The 12,271-nt window shown below is 42.6% G+C and overlaps 1 protein-coding gene across 3 annotated transcripts in view; it reads left to right on the forward strand.

Moving 5' to 3' along the window:
• INSC (INSC spindle orientation adaptor protein) overlaps positions 1 to 12,271 on the forward strand; it is a 155,457-nt gene that overhangs the window by 119,164 nt on the left and 24,022 nt on the right. For all 3 annotated transcript variants that reach the window (XM_083713070.1, XM_083713069.1, XM_083713068.1), the window contains one exon: positions 8,008 to 8,179. In XM_083713070.1, the coding sequence (XP_083569196.1) occupies positions 8,008 to 8,179 (172 nt within the window). The remainder of the gene's footprint in view (positions 1 to 8,007; positions 8,180 to 12,271) is intronic.

The raw sequence follows: 12,271 nt of genomic DNA on the forward strand, positions 1-12,271 counted from the left end.
GGAGATTCCATTAGGTGTCATTTCTACTTACCATTGATTGAATTATCCTCCATGAATATATTTTAATCCTCTTCCAAAGAGGAAATTTTTCAGAAACTGAGTGGAAAGGGTTGAGTGGAAAGGCATTCAAATCTCTCCAGTTTGTGTGTAGGTTTCCAAAGAGGAAATTTCTCAGAAATGAGTAAAAAGGCATTCAAATCTCTCCAGTCTGTGTGTAGGTTTTTCATAATCTAAACAATAGATTCTCAGCTAGAATATAAACCACATAACAGGAAGGATACCACCAAGGCCGTGATGATGCCGGCATGGTTAATCAGCAGAGTTAAGGAAGCTATAATAAGCAAAAAAGGCTTCCTTCAGAAAAATGGAAGGCTTGTCCAAAGGAAGAGAACAAAAAGGAAGACAAGCTCTCTCTCTCTCTCTCTCTCTCTCTCTCTCTCTCTCTCTCTCTCTCTCTCTCTGTGACAGCGGTGGAGCAAGCCAATTGGGCGCCTGGAGCGGCGTGTGTGCCCTGCGCCCAGGGGCGGGGTCAGCCGCAGTGGGGCGGGGTGAGCTGGGGCAGGATACTCCATGGGGCCTCTGAGGAATCTGCCTGCCTACTTAGCCGCCCTACAGCTGAGAGGGAGCCGGCAGGTGGACTGTTTGGGGCAGCGCGGATCCTGCGGGCGGCCAAGCCACCATGTCACTTCCAGGAGAGACGCGTGGCTTGGGCATGCTGCAGGCCCCGCAGTGAGTGCTGCCTGGTATTTTGTCACCCCCCTCAGTGATGACACCTGGGGTGGTCCGCTCCCACCACACCCCTTCCTCCACCCCTGCTCAAGGATAGATAAAATATTTGCATATATCTTCATTGCAAACGATGTAAGACAGACACCTATTTTCAAATTGACAATGCAGAAGCTCAGCTGGGCGGTGTGGGCCAGGGTTTCCTTTTTAGGTCACAGATAAACAGGGACACTGGTAGGAATGACAGATTGGTTCTGCTGGTGTACCCAAGCAGCCCCGACCTCAATGCCACCCTACTGTGCATCAGTCCTCTTTACAATACAATCCCATTGCATGGCTCACTATGCCAACAGCCCTTAACTCATCAACTCTGCCTGTCCTCATCCTCATCAGAGTTAGCTGCAGCAACATTGGTGTAAGTTGGGTGGCTACCGGGGGGAAGGGGCATTTCTGTCAAAGATGCTGGGGAGGCAAAGTCACACAGGACTGATGTGGGTTGGATCATGTTCCAAACCTCGTACCTGTCACTCCACTGCATCAGAGAGGGCCCTCTTAACTAGAAGCCTTTGGTATTTTTCAATCACCAACATTACTAGCATTACAGTCAAGGTTTTTGCCTACATCATATTCCTCAAATGCAGAGTCTCTGTACCATCCTGTTGAATTCATAGAGTTCTTTTGTTTGTATTATCCAGCTGACCCATTCTCTCGTCTTGCCAAAGCACTGGACACGCTTGACATTTTAGCTGATTACTTCCCCAGAATTAAACAGAAAGCAGGGCAGCGGTCCAAAGTTCCTTTCAGTGTGAAAGCTAATTATATAAATGCTTTGAACAGCAATTTCTTTTTGGATGTTAAAGTGCTTTTATTAGATTGTTCTCCTGTCCTCTTTAAATTTATTATTGGACACTTATAAATGGTTGTGGCCTAGTAGAGTTCCTCCCCCCCACCACTTCAGGATCAGGCCAAAATAGTATAAAGTACACCTTAGTTTATTGCATCATTGTAATAAGGAAGAGGGAAAGCATCCTAAAGCAAGTTGTTATGGATGGACCAGAAGCATTGATTTATTGCTAGGTAGCCAAGTGAAGGTCCATTCTCTTAGATCCATTCTTACTATTAAACAAAGTCCTAATTTCCAAATGCAGCATGTCAGCAAATCTGTCACCTCAAAGGAGATCTCCCTGAATGATTGAAAGAGATTGCTGTGTTATTGATATCTTACTGATATGTAAAACAGCCAGGAATGTTGAATAAAGAGATCTAAATCTTATAATAAACTAGACTCCTAAGAACATAAAAAATGTATCTGAAATGATTGGTGAAGGAGTGATATCTATAACACTGGGAAGTAGGGCAAAGCTACTTCTAAATTGTGATGAGTCCAAATTGTAGTTCAGTGGTATATCTTTCAATCTTACTATTGATGTATAACAGGAATGGGGAACCTTTTTCAGACTGACTTTCTGGGCATCCTCCTGGGGCCACATGCAAAAATGGGCATAAGAACATAAGAAGTGCCACCCTGGATCAGGCCAAGGACCAATCTAGTCCAACATTCTGTTCTCACAGAGGCTGACCAGATGCCTGCTGAAAACCTGCAAGCAGGACTTGTACACAAGAGCGTTCCCTCTTCCTGTGGTTTCCAGTGACTGGTATTTAGACACATACTGCCCCAGTAGCCTGATCTTCCATGAAATCATGGAATCCTCTTTTAAAGCCATAAAAATTGGCAGCCATCACAGCCTCCTGGGGGAGTGAGAGCCGTACTTTAACTATGTGCTGTGTGAGGTAGCTGTTCAGAGTGTGTAGTTGGTCTTCTCCATATAATAGAGAGGCCAAAGGTACAGTAGATGGACACAGAATTTGTACAATACTTGTTGCCCTGTGTGGATGATGGAAGTACATGGTAGAGCCAGCCTTGAATAAAAGTGTGCTTTCCATCCTCAAATTCCTGGAGTGTCCAGAATGTGAATATATCCTCTTGCCTCTGGTATTCACTGTATTCTAGTAGCTCCTCTGTCTGTAGTGAAGTATTCTAGTTGTAAGGTTGCTGGTGATGCTTTAAATGCTCCTCCTTATGTAATACCACATTAGACTTCCCATTTTTTGAACTTGCGATATAGCATACCCAGAAGTTGAAAATGGGGTGTGTGACAGAGGAGGAGGAGAAGGGTCCAATCTATTTTCTTCTGTTACTTGATCAGGTTTCCTTGCAGTTGTCGATCACAATAAGACATCATACGAATAAGCACCATAAGAATTGCCATTGCTCTATCAGCAACATTAGCAATTGTGCATGTTTCAAGTCAGGGTTCCTAGGTTATGACCAGCCCCCCTACCCACAAAATTGACCTTTCCAGGGTGACGTTAGCAAGTATTAAGGGGTTTTGCCTCTGCAATAAAATCCTGAAACATCACCAGTGAAATCGTTGTTTTATCAGTTCCCCTGCATAAAAGATACTGTTCTCTTGTCTTCATTTTTAATGGCATAGAATACATAGACATTTCTCCTAAATTATTATTTCCCCCAGTGTGCCTCTTTACCTGTGAGCCAGAGCCTTCAACAGTATCCCCTGGGTATCCAGGATAAACCCATTTATTCTGAGACTAATTTGTTTCTTGGCAGCCTTTGCACTACTTTATTCATCCATGATTTGAACCAGCCACTGATCCATTTGGTTCTAAGGGCGTGCCGTCATTTCTCTACTATTTCCTCCCTTTTTCTTATTGCTGGGCCAGCCCCTGCAATGGTGACACTACCTGCATCTTGAGGTGGAGCACTCAGACTAGATAAAGGCAGGAATTTGTGTCTGAAGAGTGCAGGAGGGTTTTGGAGGTGTTGGCCCCTGTTGCTATTTGTTGCTTCTTGCCAGGACCATCTCTACCATTAGGCAGAGTGAGGCAGTTGCCCAGTATGTTTTTGGTGTTGTGAAAGGGCAGGAAATTATTAGTAATTTTAATAGTTATTTAAGTAGGGAAGGATCCTGGTACTTGTGGGATTCTCTGCCTCAGGTGCCAGTATAGTTTGGCTAGCCTTGAGTACAATGTACATTGGATCACAACAGATCACAAATATCAAGGCTAAGTGGGCTAACATTTTGCTTAGCAATGGCAACATGAGATTTGTATGAGTGGCACAAGTTGAAGCAGGGATTCTGTATGAGTGGCACATGTTGAAGCAGGGATCCCTGAAGTGCTTTGTGGCACTTTGGCAATCCAGACATTTTGAAAAATGCTGTAGACAAGCATGTACTGAAAGCAAAAATAATGTCTCTCAGCTTATTATAACTCCATAATACCAGGGTAGGATGGGATGGAAATGGAAAGCAAACAGCAGAGTGAGAAGGTAGAGGGAAAGCTCTGCTGTGTCTGAGACATCGAGTTTGTAATTAGAGGGAATGAAAGTTGCAGGTCCCTTACCTGGGGGCAGCTCCCCGATGTCTGCAATTTTCAGACTAATTGCTCACAAAACACTTAAATGACCCCCTTTCTTACCCAACCAAAAGGGCAACAGTTGCCCTTGCAGGGAAAACCCTGCAGTGATCCTTCTGAAATGTGGAAGAAATCATGCTCTTAGAAGGGAAAACTTCCTCTACAGATTCCATCTGTTTCTGCTCCAAAATTAAAAAGTTATAGATGTTTCTACAACACAACACAAAACACCAGGGGGTGGAGAAGGGGAGAGGAAGCTCCATCGATTCTTGACAGAACAATCTTGTAATCAGAGGGAATAATTTTACTCAGAAAGTGAATCTTTTTTAAAGTGTCCAGCACAAAAGCTAATAGAACTAATTTGGCAGGTGTTAACCACTCAAGGAGTTAGCATGTCTGCATATTTCATCCACTTCTGTCAAAAGCAATATATATATATGGGCTTCAGAAGGGGAAAAGTTGGTTTTGCAATAGTGAATGGGGTAGGGGAGGGAGAAGAGAAATTAATTGTCTTTGGACAGACCCTGAGCTGAATTAGGAATTGTATAAAGTGCCTCAAACTTAGATGGCCTACTTTCTGAACTCTGAATTGGGGTTTGAACAGAATCTTCTGGTCACTGCACACCTGTACTAGGTATCTTGATTTGAAGGAAGTGTTGTTTGCTGCTCTGCCTCAGGAGGCAAGATGCCTTGGTTTAGTCCTGCACCTCCACTGCTTATGTCTCTGCTCCATTTTGGTTCACATATTCATAATATGGATCATTCTAACACAGAAATGAAATGCAACAATGGACCTACAGGCGAATGCATGCAAAAGTGGCCCAGATCATCAACAGATTGACTCATCCGTCTCTATACGGCATGTATGGTAGTCCACTAGGCTTCAGTAGATTGCCTGTATTTGCAATCTGCCTAGAACTACAAAAGTAGGGAGATTCTCAAGTTGCTAGTGGGTTGCAAGGCATGTCTGGTGGACTGATCTACAGTTTGTTGGGTCTTAAATTATACAGGGCTGACCTAGTTCTACAACTGTATTTTGTCCTAGTCCACAATGGCATGTCTTCCCTAGGAATAAAGGAAGTTGCCTTATATTGTGGCACAACATTTGTCCATCTAGCTCAGCACTGTCTACATCAGAGTAGAGAACCCTTTTCAGTCCAAGGGCCACATTCCTTTGTGACAAACCTCATAGGAGGCCACATGTCAGGGGTAGGGGAGGGGCCCCAAGATAAAAGTGGCTGGGACAATAGGTATGGCTTTTACCTTTGTACAGTAGGCTACATTCCAGTTGGAAGTATATACACACACTTCTCCATCCTCCAGCTGGAAAGCCAGAGTCATTATCACAGTTCTTATTGGACTGTTATTTCAACTTTATAATAAAGTTTTGAAAATGGAAAGGAAAAAGGACACATTTTAGTAAGGCAAAAGCTAGAAGAGCATGGAGCAGTGCTGGTGAGGGAAGCAGCCTTGGGCAAGTCTCGAAGGATGAGTGGCGAGGCCTGGAGATTCACAATTAATGAAACATGCATGCTACCCAACAACTATAGTTTTCCCAATTGACAAACAGTACAATTTATTTGGCACCCTTTTAAAAATACAAGTTATTGACTTGCCCTTGAGCATCCATTTTAGGCCCAGAATCGGTTTTGGCACTTCAAAGGTGACTCCAAGGTGACAAAACCAGGTCCTTTTTATGATTATAGTATCTAAGCGCGTATATTTGCTGATCATAAATCAGCCTGCGAGGACACAATATTTTGTAATGTCGGAATTTTTAAAATATACATTGGAGCAAAATGAATTATGTGAAAGGCTGGCTTTGACCTCCAGTCTTGCCATGACTAGAGAAACATCTCTTGTGGTAAGTAGATGGATGTTGAAATCTTGTCCCTCCAAAAATGAATGCTGGAAACATCCTATCTTTTTCATTTCTGAACACCCCATGCTGAACATTATTTGTATTCTGTAAAATAAATATCCCAGTGATATATTTATCTTCTGTGTATTCATAACTATCTCCAAGATAAAAACACTTCCTTTCATAAGCCTGATAGTGTTTCTCATACCATGTTCTTATTGACAGCAGAAACCGAATGCTTTAATTTATGTCCAGCTAGGGACATTTAATTAAGATAACTTGGCATTGTGTATTAATAAATAACTGAAATGAGAGCAACAAAAGCTTTAAACAAACAATTTAAGGAGATGAATGACAGAACATTAAATATTGACAAGGACTGAGGAGACACTTTGAACATACGCACTGAATGCTGTGTGATGAAGAGCTCATAATGGAACTTTGTGCCAAAGGAAGATGGAGATGCAGCGGGTGGGGGAGGGGGAAATCAGTGTTGAGAATAGAGATGCAGGTGAAGTTCTCCTGAGCCAGTTCAAAACTTTTGAGGGCTTGTTAAAGCCACCTCACAGGTGAAATGGGCTTTTGACACCTCCCAAATTCTTCTCTGCTATTAGATTAGATTAGAACCTGAACTGATACAATCTGAACTGATATCTTCCCCACATTCCAAGGGAAATTTAACGGAGTGGCATTAGTTTGCAGTTGGAGACTGCAGAGGTGAAATTTCAGGTGCAAAAGACTAAGTTCCCACTCACTCCTCATTGGATTTCATTCAAATACATGAAGCAGCTCTGTTACCCTGCTTCAGGAAGAAAGCCCTGCGGGATCCCTGAGGGTAAGGGGAGGGGGCACATGGCTTGCTAAGGGTGGGTGGGGAATAGGTCCCTCCCACACCCTGGGAGTTTTCTAATGCCCCTAGGGTGGGGTGAGATTTTTATAGGGGCAAAGTCCAAGAATGTGGGAGATGGACACCATAAGTACATATTTTTAGAGGCCTCAGAAATTATCCGAGATCCTCAAAAAAGGATAAATTATCCCAGGTATTTTCAAGTTACTGCATGGCAACCTTTTGAAGAGCTCATCCATTTTTAGTTAAACGTATAACTGAAGGCCTATTCAGGTGTTCAGCACATGAAACAGGAGAGTGGGGCTCTGCTTACTTATACTGTATACCCACCCACTGTTCCATTCCATTCAGGACCCTTCTCAAGCATGTTTGGAAGAGGGGCGGCCTGCCAACATGCATAGGCAGTTCCTGTGAAATGCAATTGTGAGTCCTAATGGCTGGGACAGCCCTGCCCTGAGACCTCATGTTTGATAAACTGTTTCTGAACCTGCAGTGTTAAAGAAGGGCCAGTGTGGGGTGTAGGAGTGGACATAGTGTGATGAAGTGTGGTCCTCATCTCTGCAATCCTTATGTGCGTTGAATGCCTGAATAGGACTTGAAGGGCATTCCTGATCTTGCCAGATTCTTCCTTATCAACCTTGCTGCTGGTTGATGTGGAAAATTCTTGCTAGTAAATAAGAATACAATTCTCTGTTTGGTTTGTGTGTGGAGAGAATGCCTTCCTCAGAACTGGGTGGGTAAGTAGAATGAGCTAGTATTGGTCTTATATATCTATTTCCAGCCCCAATTAAGCAGCAAGCTCAGAGTAGTAGTTGGGATAGACCTGATTCTTACCTGTACATGGTCCCTATGATGTCTTAGTTGTGTGCAGTTTGTGCTGAGAGACAGGGATAAATGGGAGATTTGACTGGTGTACTTGCCTTCTGCCATAGTGATGTTATGACCTTTTATTCACAATTATTGTATACCGCTTGCCCTCTCAAGCTGTGCTCTTCATGTTGAAAACATTGTTTCTGACAGATTTCTCTCATTTCGTATGCTTTCAGGAAGGAAGGAGGCTTTCCGCAAAGAAATGTCACACTTATTTTTGTTGTTAAAACATACTGTGGATAGCTTTGTTACCTTTTCCTCTTCCTAGGTTGATGGAATATTATGCTTAGCTGACATCCTTACGGACAATACCCATTCCCAAGCTACCCATGCAGAGGCAGCAGCAGTAATAGCTCAGATTACATCTCCTCAACTCACCATCACTCATCATCTCAGCAGTTTCCTGGAGAACATGGAAGAGATTGTCACAGCCCTTCTTAGTATGTATACCTGACTGCTTCACATTACAGTACTCTGTACAAGCTGGTTATGAGCAACTAGGGAAAAGGAACCTGCTTCCATAGACCTAATTTGCAATTTTACCATTTGCCTCGGTAATTTCAATCGTAAGTAGAGTGTCAGAGATCAAATGTAAAATTTCTGGAAAAGAATGCAGCAAACTTAAGGGATGTTGATTTTGAAACTGATTATAAGAATTTAATTCCATGATGCTGTCACGGAGGCTTGGACAGTTAAGGGTTAAATTGTGGGAAATGCATATAAATGCCGAAGTTTTATCTTTTGTTATACCAGGTGTCAGTGTTCTTTTTTGTCTTCCTCCCTGAAGATGCCATGGTGCTAATTGCCCCTTCCTACTACTGTATCTTGAATTAGGGCTTGGTATTATATCAGTTTCAAATTCCTATAAATAGATAATCTAGACTTTTGGCTAAGGAATGTCGACTACTTCAGTTTTCCAGTCTTCAGTAGGAGCTAGCTAGCAAGACTCCCTCAAGTCCAGGCTGCCAGAAAAATAGAGACCTTTGGCTTTGACTCAACTATTGCTTCCTAGCCTGCTGCTTCTGCAATTTTAAAGAATGAAAGTACTGGCTTATTCTGCCAGCCAGGGCAGGCTTATCTGTTTGTAATATAAACTCTTAACAGAGGCAAAGTGGAAAGGTGCTGCCCCCACCTGCCTGCTGTCCCTGGAGGTGGCTTTCAGTGAGTTCTCAAGAGATCTCCTGGCGAGATTTGCAGCAGTGGCAGGATGGGTGGGGCACCCAAGAGAATGCTGCCCCATGGGATTCTGCCACCTGAGGCGGCTGCTTCCGTCTGCCTCATAGGTGAGTCAGCCCTGTATTAAGAGCACAATCCTCTGTACCTATACTCAGAAGCAAGTCTCACCGGGTCCAATGGGACTTGCTCCTAGGTGTATACAGAACACTCTTAGATATGTATGGTTGCATACGCACCATACTTTTAAAGCAGACCCCCACCCAAGGAATCCTGAGAACTGTAGATTGTTAAAAGTGCTGGGAAATGTAGCTATGTGAAAGGTAAACTACATTATTCTTGTGTGTGCTTTAAATGTGCGGTGAGTGGTGGAACCCTATAAGGCACCACTCCCTTGCAGGGTGGATTTGATTTAAATCAAATCGATTTAAATCAAATCGAGTTAAATCACTAGTCAGTAAGACTTGATTTAAATCTCTTTTTTTTACAAAAAGAATCATTCTTGCTGGTATAATCTTAATATTTATAACCAGATGAAGGTTTCGTTTTTGGAATAAGAAAGTTTCAGAGTAGTTTTTACAGTTATATCAAAAATTACTGATTTGGTTATACTATTAGATATGCATAGACAGATAATTATGAAATTATTGTGAGGTTTAACAAGTTAACTATTTATATTTGGACATCTTTTCTGTTGTACTGTATTGGAAGGAGAAAAACAATCATTTCCTTAATACAATTTAAACAATTTATTTAACTAAAACAATAACATTATAGTATATACAGTGCTTTTTTAAAAAAAAAATGTTTATGGGTACTCTCATTTTGACTCAAGAAAACCACCATTTTATAGTTCAAATCGGGAAAAATAAATACAGTAAATGGACAAAAGTACAAAGATTCACAAAATGTTTAGGGGTATGTGTACCCCGGCGTCCCCCCCCCCCCCCGAAAAAACAAACACTGAGCATATATATCCATGTTTGTTAACTGATGTGGTTAAACAATTTTTAAATTAAAAAAAAATCTGATTTAAATTTTTAAAAACCTGATTTAAATAAAAGAAATCTGATTTATTTGAATATTTTTTTAAAAAACACCATTGATTTTTATCCACCCTACTCCCTAGTATGCAAGTCATTCTGGGCCCTGCCCCCTGGCAGTACATCTATGCATGCAGTGCTTTCCAGTAGTCTACAAGCCATGTGTGCTTTCCCAGCAAAAAAGGTCCTCTTCACTGGCAGAACAGCACTTATGTTGATACCCAGGACCCATCAGCCGCACTCCCCATGAATAGATAATTACTCTGTTAATCTCATTAATGTCATTTCCTCTCGATAGTGGCTTAACTGACTACTGTCCATTTTGCTTGTTAGTTTGTTTTCTCTTTAGGCTGCACTCTTGTTGTCTTCCTCCCCCCCCCCATCCTGTATTGTGTGCTTTTGTAGAAATTTCAAATTCACTAGTAACAATTATGCACTCATCACGTTTGAACGCTTTGAAACTGGCCATTAGGTGGTGACTATGTCAAAAGTCCAGGGACGCGGGTGGCGCTGTGGATAAAAGCCTCAGCGCCTAGGGCTTGCCGATCGAAAGGTTGGCGGTTCGAATCCCTGCGGCGGGGTGCGCTCCCGCTGCTCGGTCCCAGCGCCTGCCAACCTAGCAGTTCGAAAGCACCCTCGGGTGCAAGTAGATAAATAGGGACCGCTTACTGGCGGGAAGGCAAACGGCGTTTCCGTGTGCAGCTCTGGCTCGCCAGAGCAGCGATGTCACACTGGCCACGTGACCCGGAAGTGTCTTCGGACAGCGCTGGCCCCTGGCCTCTTAAGTGAGATGGGCGCACAACCCCAGAGTCTGGCAAGACTGGCCCGTACGGGCAGGGGTACCTTTACCTTTACCTTTATGTCAAAAGTGGTGGGACGTGGGTGGTGCTGTGGGTTAAACCACAGAGCCTAGGACTTGCCGATCAGAAGGTCGGCGGTTCGAATCCCCACAACGGGATGAGCTCCCGTTGCTTGGTCCCTGCTACTGCCAACCTAGCATTTCGAAAGCATAGTGCAAGTAGATAAATAGGTACTGCTCCGGCGGGAAGGTAGATGGCGTTTCCATGCTCTGTTCTGGTTCGCCAGAAGCGGCTTAGTCCTGCTGGCCACATGACTTGGAAGCTGTGCGCTGGCTCCCTCGGCCAATAAAGCGAGATGAGCGTGCAACCCCAGAGTCGGTCACGACTGGACCTAATGGTCAGGGGTCCCTTTACCTTTACCTTATGTCAAAAGTATATAAGGCAGCATCTTGTATATCATTGAATTCGTGGAGTTTGTGTCTGAGGATTTGTGGGCATATAATGCTCAGATAGCACAACAGGCATACTCCCTATGTTTCCATTAACCTCAGAATTTCCAACCAGAGATGCTGCTGGCTATAAAGAACACATAGTTTAAACATGTCAGTTGTAGCCACACTGGAGGATGAGGAATTGCAGGCAGGATTATGATGGAGAGATTTAGATATTTTTCTGTTGTTCCCACCCAGTGTTGGATTTACATATAAGCTAAACAAGATAAACATATAAGCTAAACTAGTTTAGGGCCCCACTCTCTTGTGGGCCCCCAAAAAATTTAAAGGGAAAAAACCCTGGGTGTACATTTCCAAAATATAAGATAAAAAACAAATAAAATAAAACCTACATACAGCAACTTCTTAATTGTATTTCAGTTCAACAATTACTCTGATAAAATACATATTTTCTTATGTGCAAATGGCTTTATATAGCTTTTAGGTCCATAAATTACCATATAGCATATATTCAACACAAAAAACAGTGACAATTTGTTGTTGACAAAGGACAGCTGGACATATAAAGGGCCCATTACCTTCAGTAGTTCAGTGTCTCTTCACACCTAAATCCAGCCCTGTTCCCAAGCAACACCTGATTTAGACAGATGTGGCAAGATAGACAGAAAAGGCTGCAACTTATCTGGAGGTGGGGTAGATAAACATTTCCACCAATCAACCACCAGTTTCTCTATCATATTTATAGCTTGAACAATTAAATTACTTTACTCATATATTTAATCTTTAAACTGTGGTGAAATCCAATTGCTGGGTGAGTTAAAATATATGTGCAACAGGAATTAAAAGGCACTTAAAAGGTTATGATAACAATAGCTGTGTCTGCAGCATTTCTAAGAGAACTTCTAGGGAGGGTGGGGGGAAAGGATTAGATCCCAAATGCATGGCTGTAACGATAGTAAGATAAATTGCAGAATTACACTCTTACAGACCAATTAGTTTTACCCATCTGTCCATACAATCACATTTTATTTAGTATTATAACATCATCTTGAACAACATCCAAT

This window comes from Podarcis gaigeae (genome assembly GCF_964106915.1).
Source record: "Podarcis gaigeae genome assembly, chromosome: 1".
Taxonomy (NCBI): Eukaryota; Metazoa; Chordata; class Lepidosauria; order Squamata; family Lacertidae; genus Podarcis; species Podarcis gaigeae.